The sequence below is a fragment of the Nerophis ophidion genome, linkage group LG12, assembly GCF_033978795.1.
Source record: "Nerophis ophidion isolate RoL-2023_Sa linkage group LG12, RoL_Noph_v1.0, whole genome shotgun sequence".
Classification (NCBI taxonomy): Eukaryota; Metazoa; Chordata; class Actinopteri; order Syngnathiformes; family Syngnathidae; genus Nerophis; species Nerophis ophidion.
The window spans coordinates 52,535,022-52,558,255 of NC_084622.1; the positions used below are offsets into that span (position 1 = coordinate 52,535,022).

Sequence of the window (23,234 nt, forward strand, 5' to 3'; positions counted from 1 at the left end):
AAAGATGCTAAAGTGACATTTGACAGGTAGAAAACAAAGATGCTAAAGTGACAGTTGACAGGTTGAAAACAAAGATGCTAAACTGACAGTTGACAGGTAGAAAACAAAGATGCTAAACTGACAGTTGACAGGTAGAAAACAAAGATGCTAAAGTGACAGTTGACAGGTTGAAAACAAAGATGCTAAAGTGACATTTGACAGGTAGAAAACAAAGATGCTAAAGTGACAGTTGACAGGTAGAAAACAAAGATGCTAAACTGACAGTTGACAGGTAGAAAACAAAGATGCTAAACTGACAGTTGACAGGTAGAAAACAAAGATGCTAAAGTGACAGTTGACAGGTTGAAAACAAAAATGCTAAAGTGACATTTGACAGGTAGAAAACAAAGATGCTAAAGTAACAGTTGACAGGTAGAAAACAAAGATGCTAAACTGACTGTTGACAGGTAGAAAACAAAGATGCTAAACTGACAGTTGACAGGTAGAAAACAAAGAAGCTATAGTTACAGTTGACAGGTAGAAAACAAAGATGCTAAATTGACAGTTGACAGGTAGAAAACAAAGATGCTAAAGTGACAGTTGACAGGTAGAAAACAAAGATGCTAAAGTGACAGTTGACAGGTAGAAAACAAAGATGCTAAAGTGACAGTTGACAGGTAGAAAACAAAGATGCTAAACTGACAGTTGACAGGTAGAAAACAAAGATGCTACCTGTTAACTGTCAGTTTAGGCTGCTCACCGGCTCCTCATCACCACTTCAAGATGGCGGCCCATTGTCTCGCGTCCCAGCAGCCAATGCTGCATCGACTTATAAAAAAACGATGGGTCCACACTCCATGTCAGTAGGTGGCGGTATTGCGCACTAGAAGGCTGCTCGCCAGCCGCCATTAAAGCAATAGAAGAAGAGGAGTCGGCAACACAGCGGAAGTGACGCCCCAGACGCCATTCAAGCAGTAGCGGAGGAAGCTAACACTTTAAGAACCTAAGTCCGTGTTTTTGTGATACGAATACAATTCTTGGTGCTCCCAACAAGGTATGTTGTTTAGTTCATGACGATAGCGGACTCTCCGCCGCACTGAGCTTGATAGCTGGAGCTAACATTAGCTGCTAGCGGCTTAGCCAACATGTGGAGTTTAGTAACATTCCTTCAACATGTTACATTATATGTTACTCATGTTTTAATTAGTAACATTCCTTCAACATGTTACATTATATGTTACTCATGTTTTAATGACTAACATTCCTTCAACATGTTACATTATATGTTACTCATGTTTTAATTAATAACATTCCTTCAACATGTTACATTATATGTTACTCATGTTTTAATTAATAACATTCCTTCATGTTCCATTATGTTACTCATATTTTAATTAGTAACATTCCTTCAACATGTTACATTATATCTTCTCATGTTTTAATTACTACCAATTCTTCAACATGTTACATTATATGTTACTCATGTTTTAATTAGTAACATTCATTCAACATGTTACATTATATGTTCTCATGTTTTAATTACTACCAATTCTTCAACATGTTACATTATGTTACTCATGTTTTAATTAGTAACATTCCTTCAACATGTTACATTATATGTTACTCATGTTTTAATTAGTAACATTTGTTCAACATGTTACATTATATGTTACTCATGTTTTAATTAGTAACATTTGTTCAACATGTTACATTATATGTTACTCATGTTTTAATTAGTAACATTCGTTCAACTTGTTACATTATGTTACTCATGTTTTAATTAGTAACATTCCTTCAACATGTTACATTATATGTTACTCATTGCGTGTTTTAATTAGTAACATTCCTTCAACATGTTACATTATATGTTACTCATGTTTTAATGAACCATTTTGCAATATTTTGTACTCACAGCAAGTGCTGTTAACAATGGAACAATATCAACATATCTAAACTAGTTAGTTTTTCTTCTATACAAACCCTGTTTCCATATGAGTTGGGAAATTGTGTTAGATGTAAATATAAACAGAATACAATGATTTGCAAATCCTTTTCAACCCATATTCAGTTGAATACGCTACAAAGACAACATATTTGATGTTCAAACTCATAAACTAAATTTTTTTTTGCAAAAAATAACTTAGAATTTCATGGCTGCAACACGTGCCAAAGTAATTAGGAAAGGGCATGTTCACCACTGTGTTACATCACCTTTTCGTTTAACCACACTCAATAAATGTTTGGGAACTGAGGAAACTAATTGTTGAAGCTTTGAAAGTGGAATTCTTTCCCATTCTTGTTTTATGTAAAGCTTCAGTCCTTCAACAGTCCAGGATCTCCGCTGTCGTATTTTACGCTTCATAATGCGCCACACATTTTCCATGGGAGACAGGTCTGGACTGCAGGCGGGCCATGAAAGTACTCGCACTCTTTTACTATATAAAAGAGTGCGGGTGGTATAGCTCGGTTGGTAGAGCGGCCGTGCCAGCAATTTGAGGGTTGCAGGTTCGATCTCCGCTTCAGCCATCCTAGTCACTGCAGTTGTGTCCTTGGGCAAGACACTTTACCCACCTGCTCCCAGCGCCACCCACACTGGTTTAAATGTAAAAATTAGATATTGGGTTTCAAACTAAGTCAAGCGCTTGGAGTCACTAGAGAAAAAGCGCTATATAAATATAATTCACTAATTTACTTCACTACTACAAAACCACGCTGTTGTAACACGTGGCTTGGCATTGTCTTGCTGAAATAAGCAGGGGCGTCCATGATAACGTTGCTTGGATGACAACATATGTTGTTCCAAAACCTGTATGTACCTTTCAGCATTAATGGTGCCTTCACAGATGTGTAAGTTACCCATGCCTTGGGCACTAATGCTGGCTTTTACACTTTGCGTTGATAACAGTCTGGATGGTTCGCTTCCCCTTTGGTCTGGATGACACCATGTCGAATATTTCCACATGAATATTTTACACTTTTCCACTTTGCATCAGTCCATCTCAGATGACCTCGGGCCCAGAGAAGCCAGCGGCATTTCTGGATGTTGTTGATAAATGGCTTTCGCTTTGCATAGTAGAGCTTTAACTTGCACTTACAGATGTAGCGACGAACTTTATTTAGTGACAGTGGTTTTATGAAGTGTTCCTGAGCCCATGTGGTGATATCCTTTTAGAGATTAATGTCAGTTTTTGATACAGTGCCGTCTGATGGATGGAAGGTCACAGTTATTCAATGTTGGTTTCCGGCCATGCCGCTTACGTGCAGTGATTTCTCCAGATTCTCTGAACCTTTTGATCATATTATGGAGCGTAGACGTTGAAATCCCTACATTTCTTGCAATTGCACTTTGAGAAAGGTTGTTCTTAAACTGTTTGACTATTTGCTCACGCAGTTGTGGACAAAGGGGTGTACCTCGCCCTATCCTTTCTTGTGAAAGACTGAGCATTTTTTGGGAAGCTGTTTTTATAGCCAATCATGGCACCCACCTGTTCCCAATTAGCCTGCACACCTGTGGGATGTTCCAAATAAGTCTTTGATGAGCATTCCTCAACTTTATCAGTATTTATTGCCACCTTTCCTAATTTCTTTGTCACGTGTTGCTGGCATCAACTTCTAAAGTTAATGATTATTTGCATTAAAAAAAAAAGTTTATGAGTTTGAACATCAAATATGTTGTCTTTGTAGCATATTCAACTGAATATGGGTTGAAAAGGATTTGCAAATCATTGTATTCTGTTTATATTTACATCTAACACAATTTCCCAACTCATATGGAAACGGGGTTTGTACATACAATTGAAAAGGGAAAAGCGGTACAAATTTAATGGACGGATGTATGATTACATAAAAGTCACACTAGAGATATAATGAAAAACTGTTTAAGAAAAAACACGGCAAAACTCAACTGTTAGTTTTAGCGTTTTAAATCCAAATGATATTACAGAGTTGTTTTTACGGTGCGTTCAAATACTGCTGAACAGAGTAGGACGCCACAACGCTCGCCAAAACTCTTATCAGTGAAGCATCCATCCATCTATTCATCCTCTCTAGGATTGTATGATTACATAAAAGTCAATTGTACTGTACGCTAGAGATATGACGACAAACTGTTTAAGAAATAACCGCGCCAAAAATCTCAACTGTTAGTTTTCGCGTTTTAAATCAAAGTTTTATTACACAGAGGTGTTTTTACGGTGCGTTTAAAAAGAGTAGGACACCACAACACTCGCCCGAACTCTTACCAGTGAGGCATAAGAAACACAAAATATGCAAAATAGTATGCTTGCTCGCAGTTGGTGTATTTAAGTGATTTAAGTACTTTTTGAACACATTCAACATACAGCGATAATAATAACTGTGATGACCTTGGTGACAGTAACCCTGAAATGAAACCTTATTATTGTTACATTGCTATTTTCGACGATGCCTAAACAAAAGTAAAACTACTATCAGAATACTGCTCTGGTACGTTCTTTGTAGCATAATAGTATGAGAGTCCAGTCCATAGTGGATCTAACATAATAGTGTAAGAGTCCAGTCCATAGTGGATCTAACATAATAGTGTGAGAGTCCAGTCCATAGTGGATCTAACATAATAGTGTAAGAGTCCAGTCCATAGTGGATCTAACATAATAGTATGAGAGTCCAGTCCATAGTGGATCTAACATAATAGTATGAGAGTCCAGTCCATAGTGGATCTAACATAATAGTGTGAGAGTCCAGTCCATAGTGGATCTAACATAATAGTGTGAGAGTCCAGTCCATAGTGGATCTAACATAATAGTGTAAGAGTCCAGTCCATAGTGGATCTAACATAATAGTGTAAGAGTCCAGTCCATAGTGGATCTAACATAATAGTGTAAGAGTCCAGTCCATAGTGGATCTAACATAATAGTGTGAGAGTCCAGTCCATAGTGGATCTAACATAATAGTGTGAGAGTCCAGTCCATAGTGGATCTAACATAATAGTGTGAGAGTCCAGTCCATATGGAGCTGACATAATAGTGTGAGAGTCCAGTCCATAGTGGATCTAACATAATAGTGAGAGTCCAGCCCATAGTGGATCCAACATAATGTGACAGTCCAGTCCATAGTGGATCTAACATAATATTGTGAGAGTCCAGTCCATAGTGGATCTAACATAATATTGTGAGAGTCCAGTCCATAGTGGATCTAACATAATATTGTGAGAGTCCAGTCCATAGTGGATCTAACATAATAGTGTGAGAGTCCAGTCCATAGTGGATCTAACATAATATTGTGAGAGTCCAGTTCGTAGTGGATCTAAATTAATAGTGTGAAAGTCCAGTCCATAGTGGATCTAACATAATAGTGTGAGAGTCCAGTCCATAGTGGATCTAACATAATATTGTGAGAGTCCAGTCCATAGTGGATCTAACATAATAGTGTGAGAATCCAGTCCATAGTGGATCTAACATAATATTGTGAGAGTCCAGTTCATAGTGGATCTAACATAATAGTGTGAGAGTCCAGTCCATAGTGGATCTAACATAATAGTGTGAGAGTCCAGTCCATAGTGGATCTAACATAATATTGTGAGAGTCCAGTTCGTAGTGGAGCTAACATAGTAGTGTGAGAGTCCAGTCCGTAGTGGATCTAACATAATAGTGAGAGTCCAGTCCATAGTGGATCTAACATAATAGTGTGAGAGTTCAGTCCATAGTGGATCTAACATAATAGTGAGAGTCCAATCCATAGTGTATCTAAAATAATAGTGTGAGAGTCCAGTCCATAGTGGATCTAACATAATAGTGAGAGTCCAGTCCATAGTGGATCTAACATAATAGTGTGAGAGTCCAGTCCATAGTGGATCTAACATAATAGTGAGAGTCCAATCCATAGTGTATCTAAAATAATAGTGTGAGAGTCCAGTGCATAGTGGATCTAACATAATAGTGTGAGAGTCCAATCCATGATGGATCTAACATAATAGTGAGAGTCAAGTCCGTAGTGGATCTAACATAATAGTGAGAGTCCAGTCCATAGTGGATCTAACATGATAGTGTGAGAGGTCAGTCCATAGTGGATCTAACATAATAGTGTGAGAGTCCAGTGCATAGTGGTCCCCAACCGATGCACAGTCCCGACTTTGGACATCCGTGGCCACCGAACCTGTTCCCCTCCCCCCCCCCCCTCCACGAAGGAGAGGGAGGCAGAGCAGAAAAGACACGCAGATCAACTGGTCTAAAAGTGGGCGGTATTTAAAGGCTCGAGTATACAAATGAGTTTTAAGATGAGACTTAAATGCTGCTACTCAGGTAGCATCTCTAACTGTTACTGCGAGGGCATTCCAGAGTATAGAAAAGCTCTATAGCCCGCAGACTTTTTTTGGGCCCTGGGAATCAGTAATAAGCTGGAGTTCTTTGAATGCAGATTTCTTGCCGGGACATATGTTACAGTACAATCAGCAAGATAGGATGAAGTTAGACTGGGTAAGGAATTATATCCTGAATTTGTAAACATGAGAAAGAAAATCGAGACTTCTTGACGTTGACCGAGCAAAGTGCTGCCCAACGCACGGTTTCATTGTCCTCCGTGCAATTCTGACAATAGTTTGTCAATGTTTACAGGCATGGCTGCAGATTGGCTGGGTAGTTTGGTGTCAATAAACTGTGGCCCAACATTGGGAGTTTATCAGGGAGAGGTGTCGTCAGTGGACCAGTCCTGCCAAACAATATCCCTCAGACAACCTTTTCACAATGGAGTCAAGTGTCCTGTTCCAGAAGTTACATTCAGGTACAGCCTGGCCTCACCTTTGAACTGTTTTAGTCGGGACTAAATGAGATACTATTTGCCACATTTCCCTTACAGTGCCATTGACATTAAGGACTTAAAAATCTTGGATATCAGAAATGGAAATGCCCAGACCAGCTCATCAGTGTCCACTAATTCAAAAAGTAATCCAGTTGCAGTTCCAAAAGGTGACCTTCGAACTGTAGATACGGGGAATTCTCCACAAAGCTTTGCCAAAAGCTATGGAGACCGCCACCTGGAGGTCCCCAAGGGCTTTAGACGAAGACACAACTCCTGTAAGTTTGGACAATCAGTAGTAAAGTGTGTCATTGTGAAGTACTAACATTAGCCTTATGCGTTCACTTTTTCAGGGTCATCCAGCAGTCGAGGCGCGAACCAAGTCACCCCAAAGAAGAACGGAGTGAAGAACGGTAGCAGTCAGATGAAGCAAAGGGACGACGAGTGTTTTGGCGACGGGATAGACGACGGCCTGGACACAGACTTTGATTTTGAAGGAAACTTGGCCCTTTTCGACAAAGCGGCAGTTTTTTCAGAGATCGACACGTCAGAGCGTCGCAACGGGGCGAGATCGCGTGGGACGCCTCAAGAGCAAACGCCCTCACGGTACCGCCATGATGAGAACATTCTGGAGGGCAAACCTGTAGTGTACAGACAGATCACTGTACCACAGCCAGGGGCCAAAGAATACTGCACTGGTACGTTCTTTTCCCCATGACAAAAATGACTTTTAGCACTCTACATATATTTGAGGTATGTAGATAGATACCATAATGTAATAAACTTATATCTACCTTTCCTATTGTATTCAGACTTTAGTTACATTAAGAAACTTTACGGTGTTATTTCAACAGAAGCAGAGCTTATTTAATTTTACCACCTGTTTGTTTATTTTAGTGAGCTTTCATTTACACCATATATTTTACTAAGGATGTTCCGATCAGGGTTTTATGCTGCTGATTCCAATACTGATCTTCCATGAGTGAAATTTGCTGTTATCGATCACATGTTTTAACTTTGGGAGACCGGGCTTTCTGCCGCCCCGCTCCCAGCCGGTGGAACGGTCTCCCTGACCGCCTGAGGCTCACCACAGACTGTGGATGCTTTTAAAAAAGGCTTAAAACCCCTTCTTTTAAAAAAAAAAGCCTTTTTATAGATATATGCATACTAGTTATAGCTATTAGGCTGTTCTAGTTTTAATTTTATTTTTATTATTATTATTTTTTAATACACTGTAGCATTTTGAGGTTGTTTGCTCAATGTAAAATGCTTTTTATGAATAAAATCTATTATTAACTATGAATTTTTGAATATTCTGTACTTACATCAAGTGCAGTTAACAATGGAACAATATCAACACAATATTTAAAATAGTTTTTATTTCGTTTATTACTAATTATTATTTGTATGACTATATGAAAGTCAATAGGACTGTACACTATGGATATAACGACAAACGGTTTAAGAAATAACGGTGGCAAAACTCAACTGTTAGTTTTAGCGTTTTAAATCAAAATTATATTACGCAGACGTGTTTTTACAATGCGTTCAAAGACTGCTGAACGGAGTAGGACGCCACAACGCTCGCCAGAACACTTATCAGTGAAGCATAAAAAACACAAAATCTGCAGAATAGTATGCTTTCTAACAATTGGCGTATTTAAGTGATTTAAAAAATGATCTGGTCAAACCACTTCAGTGTGTTTAAGTACTTTTTGAACACATTCAACATACAGCGATAATAATGACAAATGGAATGATTTTTGTGACAGTAACCCTGACATGAAACCCTAATATTGTTACATCGCTATTGTCGACCTACCTAAACCAAAGTAAAACTACTATCTATGACTCATTTAAATAATTTGGGGTTTGCCCTTTAAGTCCTCCTGCGTGTAAGGAATTATATCCTGAAATTGTAAACATTAAAATGAAAGTCTCGACTTCTTGAAGCACTTATTTGTGTTGTTTCAAGCTGGCTTAGCAATTAGCATGTCTGCTCCTGGCTTGCTCTTACTGTGTGAAACATGTTTAGCCCCGTGCTCCAGTGATTATACTTGAGATACTCAAAAAAAAAGTTTATTAGCCCCAAAGTGTCAGTCGAGTGACCAAATGTAAATGAGGCATCTGTCAAATGTGATTGGCTTTGAGGGGCATTCATTGGCTGGGGCCGGTCACATACTTTTCACCAAATATGATTGACAGTGTTAGGCACATTCTTACACTTGACATGTTATTAATGTCTGCAATATTCAATTTGCTTACTTTGTGTCATTAAAGTCTGTTGACTTCCTGTGTTGAAAAAATATAGCAAGGTGTTGAAAAATAATACAATATCGATGATCAAATAAGTTAAAATTGTTTCATGTGCAATGTCAAAGAAGAGGAAGAAACAGCGTCAAAAATTTGGATAATAAGAAAAGTGAAATTTTAGTAAGACTAATAAAATAGTTATTGATTTATGTTGTTTCTTCTGTTCCGAACAGACTCTGGACTTGTGGTACCCAGTATATCATACGATCTGCACAAGCGTCTGCTGTTAGTCGCGGAGCGTCATGGCCTCACGTTGGAGCGGCGACTTGAAATGACTGGAGTGTGTGCTAGTCAGATGGCCCTCACATTGCTTGGTGGGCCAAACAGGTAGGCAAACTTCTATTTGACTGGGAGAACACGATCCATTCCCACCACTGATTTGTCAGGGTTACAAACTATACGTACTAGTGTTGTCCCTCTACCAATATTTGGGTACCGGTACTAAAATTATTTCGATAGTTTTCTAAATTAAGCTTTTATTTTACTACAACAAAGATGACGGGGAGAAGACGCTTTCAAAAATGAGCCACGTAAATAAGACCGCCGACAAAACGGTCATCCTGAAGAGACGGTCATAACGCAGTTTGAAGATGGTCTGTAAAACATAACCTATTCAAAATGTTGACCAAAGAACCACCATTACATGTTGTGTAGACTACAAGAAAGTGCTTTAAATATAGACAGAAATATCATAATATGACTCCTTTAAACTCCTTGTATTTGTATAACTGTTCAATTAGGACATATTCAATAGCCCATTACCTGAAAACAGCATAAAGACAATGACCCCACTGTTGAGTAGAAATATGCTTCCTAAGTAAAGTACAATTTAAATGTTGCCAGTCATAGAAATAAAACACAAAATCCTTTTTTTGGTCAAAAAAAAAGATATTTTAGTTGAAAATATAAGTTGTCGATACTAACGTTTTGTTAATGGTCTTGCAAAACAAGCCTATTACCTTTTTGTTTTGGTTAAAATAAGCAAAGAAAATAAATGATAAAAAATTGAGTAGCTCCTGGTAGGGTTGCAAAATTCTGGGAGTATTCAAAGTTGGAAACTTTCCATGGGAATTAACAAGAACTAATTGGAATTAATAGGAATAAGCATTGATTTTCAACATGCTAGATCTTACAGCATGATTATTAGTTAAAATAACCTGATTTTAATCCAAATTCAGTAGAATTTCAACCCCTTTCTGTGCATTCCTCCATGACATGTGCAGATAATTGCCAGCATGCTACACACTACAGCAGGGCTATTGAGGCCACACTAGTATTTGAGCCCAAGGACTTCATCCAGTCAGGTAAGTTTTGATGATATTACTGAGGTAAATATAGCCGCGATGCTAATTTTCTCTATGTTAAAATCCCATTCATTTATGCTAACAATGTTAGTGATTCGAATTTACCTTTTTTGTGATCTATAAAGTTCAACTAGCAAATACTAAATCAAAAGGTGTAGTTTACTCTGCCTTCTGTTCTGCTAGAATACAAGAACTTAGCTTATAGTTTGGTTTAGCATGCTGATTTAGTGTTCATTTATTCATCTAGCCTATTTTTATTCATTTGTCCATCAGTCAAATATTCTTTAAGACTATTCCAGTTGTTTAGCTGACTATATCTGTGTGTGGCATTGCATTAGTGTTTGACAAGAATAAATAAATAATGCCACGTACACCGTCTGATGTGTGGAGACATTTCACCCCAACCAATGTAGGCGGAAAGGCTGTGTACATTTGCAAAAAGTGTGCAAAGAGATACGTCAAAAAATGGCACAAAGATGCAGCAGCATATAGACAAGTGCCCAATAATATATAATTATTGTAATTCCCCATTAATTCCCATCTACTCCCATTAATTCCCATGGACGCTGTCCAACTTTGAATAATTCAAAAATGGTCAATATTTCCAAACTTCCCACCCCTTTGCAGCCCTAGCTCCCGGCCATTTTTGTTTTGTAAAATTAGCTCCTTGAAGAAAAAAGGTTGGCGACTACTATTGTAGACCTTCAAATGTAGGCAGGATTTCAAAAATATTCCGTGGTGTGGTTAACAGCTTTAGATCGTTTTAAAACTGTTCTTTAATTAAGTTGGTTGTGACGTGACACAAGCCGTCTAAATTTCTCTTTCGGTTCTTCCAGGTTCACCCCAAAGAATTTACACCAGCGTCCCACAGTGGCACTGCTGTGTGGGCCACACGTTCAGGGCGCTCAGGGCATCAGCTGTGGTCGTCACCTGGCAAACCACGAAGTCGAGGTCGTCCTGTTCCTTCCTAACTTTGTCAAGATGGTGGACCCAGTCACCTGCGAGCTCACACTCTTCAATAAGACTGGGGGGAAACAAGTGTCAAATATCAAAGGTAAGCAGAGTGCTAGTCGTATGTACTTGATTGTAAATATTACGTCACTGTGCACTAAGGTTGTATGGTATAAGTTAAAGTACCAATGATAGTCACACACTAGGTGTGGTCAAATTTCTCCTCTGCATTTGACCCATCCCCTTGATCACCCCCTGGGAGGTGAGGAGAGCAGTGGGCAGCAGCGGCGCCGCCCCTGGGAATCATTTATGGTGATTTAACCCCCAATTCCAACCCTTGATGCTGAGTGCAAAGCAGGGAGGTAATGGCTCCCATTTTTATAGTCTTTGGTATGACTCGGCCGGGGTTTGAACTCACTTCCTACCCATATCAGGGCGGACACTCTAACCACTAGGCCACTGAGAGGGTACTAGTATAGTACCGTGAGACTAATGAATCATGATCTGTACTATACCGCCTCTCAAAAGTACCCGTCGTCGTCTTCACGTCGTATCATTGCTGGTTTACGAACAGAAGAGCATGATCGGCAGCGCACAATCACGGATTACTTACAAGCAGACAGTGTGTAGACAGGAAAGAGAAAATGGACGCCTTTTGGCATAGAAATTAAAGATAGAGGTGAAGTTATAACACTAAAACACCCTCAGTAAGAGGTGCTTTAAGACATGGATAGCTCGCTAGCGGCTAAAGTTTAGCCTCAGTCTACAGTGTTTTAGCTACTTCTAAATCACTAATGCTTGCCTCCATGGTGACAAAGTAATTTTCTTTCAAGTATCATCCCTGCAGGACGAGGAATAGCTAAACGTGCTTCACTTTACACTGTAGCTCACCGGCATCAAAATGTAAACAAACCCCATTGGTGGATCTATAGCTAACAGCCATTATAATGATACCAAGTACAGGAATGTATGTTATCAGAATCATTAATACCTAATTAATCTCTGAGAGAAAAAAAATGTTCAGCACAATCCCATTTTAGGTCAGACAAACATTACAGGGAAACAGAACAGGATCAAACATTACAGGGAGACAGAACAGGATCAAACAATACAGGGAGACAGAACAGGATCAAACAATACAGGGAGACAGAACCGGATCAAACATTACAGGGAGACAGAACAGGATCAAACAATACAGGGAGACAGAACAGGATCAAACAATACAGGGAGACAGAACTGGATCAAACAATACAGGGAGACAGAACTGGATCAAACAATACAGGGAGACAGAACAGGATCAAACAATACAGGGAGACAGAACTGGATCAAACAATACAGGGAGACAGAACTGGATCAAACAATAGAGGGATACAGAACTGGATCAAACATTACAGGGATACAGAACTGGATCAAACATTACAGGGAGACAGAACAGGATCAAACATTACAGGGAGACAGAACAGGATCAAACATTACAGGGAGACAGAACAGGATCGAACATTACAGGGAGACCGAACAGGATCAAGCAATACAGGGAGACAGAACTGGATCAAACAACACAGGGAGACAGAACTGGATCAAACAACACAGGGAGACAGAACAGGATCAAACATTACAGGGAGACAGAACAGGATCAAACATTACAGGGGGACAGAACAGGATCAAACATTACAGGGGGACAGAACAGGATTAAAAATTACAGGGAGCCAGAACAGGATCAAACATTACAGGGAAACAGAACAGGATCAAACATTACAGGGAGACAGAACAGGATGAAACATTACAGGGAGACAGAACAGGATCAAACAATACAGGGAGACAGAACAGGATCAAACATTACAGGGAGACAGAACTGGATCAAACAATACAGGGAGACAGAACAGGATCAAACAATACAGGGAGACAGAACAGGATCAAACAATACAGGGAGACAGAACAGGATCAAACAATACAGGGAGACAGAACTGGATCAAACAATAGAGGGATACAGAACTGGTTCAAACAATACAGGGAGACAGAACAGGATCAAACATTACAGGGAGCCAGAACAGGATCAAACATTACAGGGAGCCAGAACAGGATCAAAAATTACAGGGAGCCAGAACAGGATCAAACATTACAGGGAGACAGAACAGGATCAAACAATACAGGGAGACAGAACAGGATCAAACATTACAGGGAGACGGAACAGGATTAAAAATTACAGGGAGCCGGAACAGGATCAAACATTACAGGGAGCCGGAACAGGATCAAACATTACAGGGAGCCGGAACAGGATCAAACATTACAGGGAGACGGAACAGGATCAAACATTACAGGGAGACGGAACAGGATCAAACATTACAGGGAGACGGAACAGGATCAAACATTACAGGGAGACGGAACAGGATCAAACATTACAGGGAGACGGAACTGGATCAGACATTACAGGGAGACAGAACAGGATCGCTGACGGGTCTGCCAACTTCCGGCGCCACTTACAAAAAAGTTGAGAAACAGGTAAACAATGAGGGGGGTGAGAAAAAAAAATTTTCCCCCTGGAGAGGGGGTCCAGACTGAGGCCAAAAAAAAAAAAACCTAATAGCCGTAACACACATCCCACTTACATGTGTGTAAGAGGGAAACATCCCTACCTACATCACTATCTAGTTGATACTACTATGATTACGTTGATATTTTTTGGCATTACGTCGTCTTCTTTCGGTTTTTTAAATCCGTATTATGTTTATAAACTCAGGAAATATATCCCTGGACACACGAGGACTTTGAACATGACCAATGTATGGTCCTGTAATGACTTGGTATCGGATCGATACCCAAATTTGTGGTATCATCTAAAACTACTGTCAAGTATCAAAGAAGAGAAGAATGAGTAATTATTACATTTTAACAGAAGTGTAGATAGAACATGTTGAAAGAAAACGTAATCATATATTAACAGCAAATGAACAAGTATTAATCAATCAATGTTTATTTTAATAGGCCTAAATCACAAGTGTCTCAAAGGGCTGCACAAGCCACAAAGACATCCGCGGAACAGCACCCACATAAGGGCAAGGAAAAACTCACAACCCAGTGGGATGTCGAGATTGACTATGAGAAACTTTGGAGAGGACCGCAAATGTGGGTATTTAAAGGTTAGAGTATACGAATGAGTTTTAAGATGGGACTTAAATGCTTCTACTGAGGTAGCATCTCTAACTGTTACTGCTAGAACATTCCAGAGTACTGGAGCCCCAATAGAAAACGCTCTATAGCCCACAGACTTGTTTTGGGCTCTGCGAATCACTAATAAGCCAGAGTTCTTTGAAGGCATATTTCTTGCCGGGACATATGGTACAATACAATCAGCAAGATATACCTAAATAGTAAAAGCTTAAAGTCACATCTTAAGTGCACAGGAAGCCAGTGCAGGTGAGCCAGTATAGGTGTAATATGATCAAACTTTTATAGTAGATTAATCATTCATTTTCTACCACTTGTCCTTAATATTGTTGACAAAATAATCCAATGATAAATGACACAATATGTTACTGCATATGTCAGCAGACTAAATTAGAAGCCTTTGTTTGTTTACTTACTACTAAAGGACAAGTTGTTTAGTATCTTCACTATTTTATTTACGGACAAACTTGCAATAAGAAACATGTTTAATGTACCCTAAGATTTTTTGTTAAAATAAAGCCAATAATGCAATTTTTTGTGGTCCCCTTTATTTAGAAAAGTACAGAAATAATTTTGGTACCGGTACCAAAATATTGGTATGGGGACAACACTCCTGTGCACACAAATGACCACCATGATTAATCATTTGCTTGGATGGCCAATAGACCAATCTGTAGTTAACAATATGTACTTTTATGACTGCAGAGCTGCCGGACACGCCGGTGGATCTAATCATCGACTGCCTTGACTGCCACGAGAACACATTCCTGATGGATCAGCCTTGGTACAGAGCCGCTGCCGATTGGGCTAACCAGAACCGTGCACCAGTTCTCAGCTTAGATCCTCCTGTTAGCGGACAAGGACAGGCAGTGGAGGCCAAGTGGTCCCTCTCCCTGTGCCTGCCCCTTCCCTTAGGGGAGGGGGCCGGCAGTGTCTACCTGTGTGACATAGGTATCCCCCGTCAGGTCTTTCAGGAAGTGGGAATCAACTACCATTCCCCTTTTGGGTGCAAATTTGTCATCCCTCTGCACTCAGCATAATTGGATTGATGAGTGAACATTTTGCCGTCCCGGGCTGTGTCAAAGCATTCTTTTTGAGCTTCAAGTGTTTGGCAGTGGATCCGGAAAGTAAGTTACTGACATTTCAACACGTGAATGAGACCTCTCCTTCGTACTTTATAAAGGATCATGGTTTAATGCGTTAGTTCTTCACTGCTACTTGCGTTATATTGCAAGAGGACACCACACAAGGGGATTCTTCTTTGATAACACCGTTATAAGCTGCAGTAATGATGGAGATAATGCTAGTATTGTATCTACATAGTATTTGGATAAAGAGGTTATTTAAAAGTACAACCTGAAGGACTTTATATAATGGAGCGTTCAATATTGTAGGACAATCCCAGACTTGAATGTTGTGACATGAACGCCATCAAACAACAGTTATTTCATTCAAACAAAAACTAAGGCAGCTAATGGTGTATAATGATCCTACAACTCTAAATACATGACCACAGAAGAGCAGTTTTTGTTGGTGCGTTAGACTGTAAAGGGCTTCAGTGTGCATAAACTCTTGCTTTTTTCATTTCTCTTCAGATTTTTAAAATAATGAGTGCCATTGAGTCACTGTGGCGCTGCCTGACAGGGAAAAACAGAAAGTGGGGAAGAAAGTATAAGTTGAAAAGCCGTGACTGTTTATTTTCCAGTTGATTCACTTTTTTTTTTTTTTAAATGCATTCCAACATGTCGAACACTGGCAGTTTGTCATTAAATAGTTAAATCTCACAAAGGTGTGTTTTGAAGTTTCTACATAACCAGTTGGGATTTATTTTATTGAATATCATATGTTCAGAAGCTGAGTTGCATTGTTTTTGCTCTAGCAATTACCAAGGTTGTTTTACTTTTGAAGTTTAGACTTTAGTACACAATAATGGAGACGTCATCGCCTCCCTGTGGCGGGAGAGATTATTTCACTCTGAAGCCAGAGTCCATATTGTGAAATAGGAGTCAAGTGTAAAACAACATAACTACTAGTGCTGCCTTGTTGGAGGTTATATAGAACTATGTCCATCTTTTATGGGGCCGTTGTTAGTTGTCCAGGACTGACTTTGTTTAAATACATTTTCAGCTAACACTAACACTTCCACAATTTAGTTTTTACTTTCATTTAGGTAATAACAGGAGTTTTGTTTTCCCATACATGGACTTAAGTGTAACAGGAGAAGTAATGCAAGTGGTTGCGTCATAAGTGTTTATTTAACATTCCACCGGTGGGTTGTGTTAGATATTTTTAAACAAGTCTGCCTTAGACACGTCACTTGGTGTTAATGATGATGACTCTTTGTGAGTGGCATTACCTTTAGCTGTCATGGACTATTTCCCCATTGTGTTAATTGTTATTGAACACCAATGGTTTGGTGGTCAGAGGTGAAGCTGACTAGTAATGTTTACATGTTTTACTGCAGGGGTCACCAAGGCGAGGTCGCCTGCTGGCCTGTTCTAAAAATAGCTCTAATAGCAGCACTTACCAGTGAGCTGCCTCTATTTTTTAAATTTTATTTGTTTGCTTGCAAGCTGGTCTCGCTTTGCTTGACATTTTTAATTCTAAGAGAAATAAAACTCAAATAGAATTTGAAAATGCAAGAAAATATTTTAAAGACTTGGTCTTCACTTGTTTAAATACATTCATTTATTTTTTTACTTTGCTTCTTATAACTTTCAGAAAGACAATTTCAGAGGACAAATACAACCTTAAAAATGATTTTAGGATTTTTAAACTGAGGCGGCGACTTGTCCAGGGTGTACCCCGCCTTCCGTCCGATTGTAGCTGAGATAGGCGCCAGCGCCCCCCGCGACACCAAAAGGGAATAAGCGGTAGAAAATGGATGGATGGATAAACACATATACCTTTTTACCTTTTAAATTCCTTCCTCTTCTTTCCCGACAATTTCAATCAAAGTTCAAGTATTTTTTTTATTGTAAAGAATAATAAATACATTTTTATTTAATTCTTCATTTTAGCTTCTGTTTTTTCGACAATGAATATTTATGAAATATTTCTTCAAACTTATTATGATTAAAATTCCCCCTAAAAATTCTGGCAAATGTAGAAAATCTGTAGAATCAAATTTAAATCTTATTTCAAAGTCTTTTGATTTTCTTTTAAAATTTTTGTTCTGAAAAATCTAGAAGAAATAATTATTTGTCTTGGTTAGAAATATAACTTGGTCCAATTTGTTATATATACTATCAAAGTGAAGATTGGATTTTAACCTATTTAAAAAATGTCATCAAAATTCTAAAACAATCTTAATCAGGAAAATTACTAATGATGTTCAATCAATCAATGTTTACTTATATAGCCCTAAATCACTAGTGTCTCAAAGGGCTGCACAAACCACAACACAAACCACTACGACATCCTCGGTAGGCCCACATAAGGGCAAGGAATTTAATTTTTCTCAAAAAGATTCAAATTAGCTAGTTATTCTCTTCATTTTTTTTCAGTTAAATTTTGAATTTTAAAGAGTCGAAATTGAAGATAAACTATGTTTCAAAATGTTATTTTCATTTTTTCCGTGTTTTCTCGTCTTTTGAACCGTTCAATTAAGTGTTTTTTTTCATCATTTATTCTTTACAAAAAAACTTGTACGAGAGAATGTACGGACAGAAATACCCATTTTTATATATATATATATATATATATATATATATATATATATATATATATATATATATGTAAATTTATTTATTAAAGATAAATAGAGCAAATTGGCTATTTCTGGCAATTTATTTAAGTGTGTATCAAACTGGTAGCCCTTCGCATGAATCAGTACCCAAGAAGTAGGTCTTGCTTTCAAAAAGGTTGCTGACCCCTGGTTTACACTGAGTAACATCTTCAGTGGGGATTTGTGCTCCAAGAGAGATTGTCATTAGAGAAAGTATTGTATTATTCAAGGTTTTTTTTTTTTAATCTACAGATTGACATTAATTACCTTTTTTGTTTATCTAAACACTGAATTGGGCATCTATTCACAAGGATAGCATGTGTATGACATCATTGCTAAACATCTTTATACATAATGCTGTTGATCTGCATTTGTGAACTTGCATTAAAATCAAACGTCAGTCAAACTATTTTTTTGTCTGGTGCTCTAACATTAACAGCAAGTTATCTGGTTGGAGAATGTCTGCATTGAACACTGGTTCATTTTGGGGGTATTTCAATAAAATAATGTTTTATTATATTTATCTATAGGTATAAATTGTGTGTGTGTGTGTGTGTGTATGTATGTATGTATGTATATATATATATATACATACATACAGATATGGATCTACATATGCATACATAGATCTATATATAGATCTCTCTCTATATATGTATGTGTGTGTATGTATAAGTATGTATGTATATTTATGTGTATGTATACATATATGCATATTACATATAAAATAAATACTTCAATATATGTATGTGTATATATGCATGTATATGTATGTGTATATATATATAAATATATGTGTGTATATATATATATATAATGTGTGTATATATGTATATATATATATATATATATATATGGTAAATGGGTTGTACTTGTATAGAGCTTTTCTACCCCTTTTTAAGGAGCCCAAAGCACTTTGACAGTATTTCCACATTCACACACTGATGGAGGGAGCTGCCATGCAAGGTGCTTACCAGGGCCCATCAGGAGCAAGGGTGAAGTGTCTTGCCCAAGGACACAACGGACGTGACTAGGATGGTAGAAGGTAGGGATTGAACCAGTAACCCTCAGATTGCTGGCACAGCCACTCTACCAACTTTGCCATGCCGTCCCCCGTTTTTGAAATGGGGTGTATGTGGGTCTTATATATACATACCTGTGTGTGTTTAAGTAAGTAAGTACTTACTTAAAGTTTTGCCTGTTCCAATATGGCTGACTGACGTATGGCGGTTCCGTTATTGAGCATGCGCATTATTTCTCAAGGCGGGGTCTACTGCTGTGGGCGTGGCGCTGGCGAGACACCTTGTTGAACTCAACTAGTCTTTCACGTGTCTCCTACAGACTTTAGCTTGCTGGCATTCACCGCCTTCCCGAGTCTTTTTTACTTTCCATTTTCTTTTTTTGTTTTTGTTTATTTTACCAATACAAGTCAAACTAACGACTGGTTGGTGGAGTTTCACTTGGACTGTGAACGTTGGGCACACCTGAGACACTTTCCTGTCACGACCTGGGATTCTGGGCTTCGACTGACGTTTTTTTTTTCTTTTTTGTTCGAGGATTGGGATTTGTCTTGTGTCGCCCGGATGAAGATGTATTGTGGGCAGTAAACACCTTGACCTGCATTCAGGTAAATGTTGATTTTAAAGCATTATTAGGCTTCTTTTGGAACTGTAGCTATCATCACCATCCCTGTATCAGACAAACACACGAATGTTTTTCTTTTTTGATGCAGTCTAATTAGTAAAGAAAGACAGGCCGAAGTCAGCTAACAATGGATCCAATGAGAGTCCCTTAATTCCACCTTTAAAGCTCTCTAAAGCAAACCTGGGCAAATGAAGGTCCGGGGGCCACATGCGGGCCCTTAAGCTTTTCAATCTGGCCCGCCGGACATTCCCAAATATTTTATTTTAGATCTTTAAGATGGAAATTATGATGTGCACTCATGTTTTCTAATGAGCAGAAGTCTCCAACTACACTAAGTCTTTCAATGCTTGGATTCTGTGCTTTTGCATGATATTCTAGTGACTCCTGTTGTCCTGATACCAATATTATTTTGATCCTTTTCGATGGTTTTCTGAAAATAGGGCACCAGAAAAAATTGCATAATTGGCTTTATTTTAACAAAAATTCTTAGGGTGTGGCAGACCGGTACTTTTCAGAGGCGGTATGGTACAGAATATGTTTCATTAGTATGGCGGTACGATACTAATACCCAGTGACGTGCGCTGAGTTTCATGGCTGGTGAGGCACTGACTTCATCACAGTCAGATTTACAAACATATGAACCCTAAAGCAGTGGTCCCCAACCTTTTTGTAGCTGCGGACAAGTCAATACTTGAAAATTTGTCCCACGAACCGGGGGGAGTTTTTTTTTTCATAAAGAAATACAATCGTGTGCTTACGGGCTGTATCCCTTACTGTATTGATATATAATGTATATATTGTGTTTTTATGTTGATTTAATAGTCAAAACATTTTTTTACAAGTTAATTTAATTTCTTGTGCAGCCCAGTGGTTGAGGACCACTGCCCTAAAGACTATCTTATTCACCATTTGATTGGCAGCAGTTAACGGGTTATGTTTTAAAGCTCATACTAGCATTCTTTACACTTACAAACTGTAGCACACAAAAAAGCACATTTAATTAAACGTTATGGTCTTACCTTTACTTATAAATGAAGTCCATGCGCAGCTCCTTCTGATCAAAAGCATCGATAACTTGTTTATAGAAGTCTTCCTTATCTTTCTTCACTTTTAAAAGTCTCTCTGTCTCGATGGAGATCTTCCTTTATTACCTCCTGCTTCGATTGAAAGTCCAGTTTAGAAAACTGTTTTATTTTAGATATGTAATCCTCCATGTTAAAAGTCCAGGGGAGAGGAAAAAATAAACGATCGCTGCCGCTGCACTTGACTTGCTAACTGTAGCTTGTTCTCACTTATTCTGCAGCCGAGTAATCGCAAGAATGATCTCTGGGATCACTAGCGCCCTCTACCACCAGGAGGTGGGAGAACAGGTGCCTCACACACTGCGTCTTAGCAGCTGTTTTAAGATTGGCCGGCACAAGAAATACGTTACACACATACAGTTGTTGACAAAATACACTGTACATTACATACCTCAGCTAACTCAACTATGGAAATGTATGATATAATTCATATAGCAATATGGTCTCACTGCACAGCAGGCCAGCAGTTATCTGAGTCATTGCACAATCCGTGGTGAGGCTCAGCTGGCTGCTGCCTCACCGCAAGTCTCTTCTCAGTATTTCAACGGCAAATGTGAAAATTCTGCGATTTTGAATAAAATAATCTAAAACTGGTGAAGTTAAATGGAAAATAACTTTATAAAGTATAATCGCCGGATACATATAACAATTTAATACATTTTTTTTTCTTTTTACATTTTTTTTCTTTCCATGATGGCAGGTGAGGCCCCGCCTCCCCTGACTGCACGTCACTGCTAATACCGTACAACTCTACTAGTTACTATGGTGATGTAAGTCACAGCAGGTCAGACCAGGCACCAAGCAGTGTTTCCAGAGCCTGAAATGTGGCTGTCAGGGACAGACGCGCAAGGAAATTTTTCAACAAAGTTGTAAAGTTTAGTGATATATAACATATATCAGATTGTAGATGTTTTTTGTTTTTTTACCCTTCACGTTCATATTTCACTGTGTTTGTTGCATTTGGCTTGATTGTAATATATGTGGATTGAGAGGGGGCGTGATGTTCTTATGTTCTCAATATTCAGGGTTTTATCGCTCATAGAAAAAAATAAAATTCCATTCTGCTTTCAAGGCGGTCCGTCATAACATTTTTAAAATTCAATCAGACTTTATTGTGAGGTTTTGAATTGGTTTTCCTGAAAATAGATCTACCCAGACACATTTTTTTCTCTAAATTTGACCCCCGGGTCAAAATAATTGCCCAGGCCTGCTCTAAACCATCTAAAAACCTCCATCATCGGTTTATTTACATGATGTATGTAATGCAAGTAACATGTTCATAATTTGCTCATTTTAGGAACACGGAAGCGTATTAATCTCACACACAAATTACAACAACAACAACTAACCATGCAGACTTCATGACAGCCACCAAATATTACTTTGGGACAAATGATGGTCCATAACCTTATATTTTTGAGCCTGAACATACAGAGGATAATCTACATGTTTAAGAAGCTGTGTGCTAACTGGATCCAGCTTTCGGGGGAAACAAGCTTTTAAGTAGCAGGATGGCTAAGTGCCATAAAAATAAATCCAATCGACAAACATAATAAAACAACCACTTACTGTACAATGTCTGCTCTCACTAGGATGCTGACTAATAGGATGTTAACATCTTCCCGTTTAGATGAAGAATTAGTCATCATACAACTGGGGGTAAAACCCAAACGCCAAAAAACAGCGTTTTTCTGTGTCTTTTTTCACCATCCCCGGGTCTAAGTGGAATGTCAAAGTTGATCACGGCCACATCTTTCTACTACTCAAGAGAGACATGATTTACAATCTACAATTAACTTTCACCAAGTTACAGGTGAGGCAGCAGCTCACCAGCTCAATGTGTCAGTATAGCAACATATAAGCTAGTTACCTCTCTTTGATTACAGCAGCACTACAAATAGTTTGTCTGCGTCAGCACTCATGATAACAATATTGCCAATACTTGGTTCATATTCAGGTTATGTAATGTTTTTTATTATTAGATGCATGTTTTTTAGATTAATTAAAATGCATGAAAAAAGAAAAACATATGAATGGGTTGTACTTGTATAGCGCTTTTCTACCTTCAAGTACTCAAAGCGCTTTGACACTACTTCCACATTCATCCATTCACACACACATTCACACACTGATGGAGGGAGCTGCCATGCAAGGCGCCAACCAGCAACCATCGGGAGCAAGGGTGAAGTGTCTTGCTCAGGACACAACGGACGTGACGAGGTTGGTTCTAGGTGGGATTTGAACCAGTGACCCTCGGGTTGCGCACGGCCACTCACCCACTGCGCCACGCCGTCCCTA

General features: G+C 38.6%; 2 protein-coding genes across 5 annotated transcripts in view; both read left to right on the top strand.

Moving 5' to 3' along the window:
- Positions 1-860: 860 nt before the first annotated feature.
- On the top strand, positions 861-16,271 carry LOC133563546 (enhancer of mRNA-decapping protein 3-like). Of its 2 annotated transcripts, XM_061917717.1 has the most exons (8): positions 861-1,033; positions 6,570-6,735; positions 6,811-7,028; positions 7,104-7,448; positions 9,237-9,390; positions 11,204-11,421; positions 14,301-14,441; positions 15,189-15,332. In XM_061917717.1, coding segments are annotated over exons 2-8 (1,242 nt in total). In that variant the 5' UTR covers positions 861-1,033; positions 6,570-6,571; the 3' UTR covers positions 15,191-15,332. The 2 variants fall into 2 exon arrangements, with proteins under 2 accessions (XP_061773701.1, XP_061773700.1); XM_061917716.1 differs by lacking the exon at positions 14,301-14,441 and having other exon boundaries at positions 865-1,033; positions 15,189-16,271.
- A 3,233-nt stretch (positions 16,272-19,504) lies between these two features.
- The window catches only part of LOC133563548 (tyrosine-protein kinase CSK-like), a 36,187-nt gene continuing 32,457 nt past the window's right edge, over positions 19,505-23,234 (top strand). For all 3 annotated transcript variants that reach the window (XM_061917722.1, XM_061917721.1, XM_061917719.1), the window contains exon 1: positions 19,505-19,837. The gene's annotated coding sequence lies outside the window, so the exon portion shown is untranslated. The remainder of the gene's footprint in view (positions 19,838-23,234) is intronic.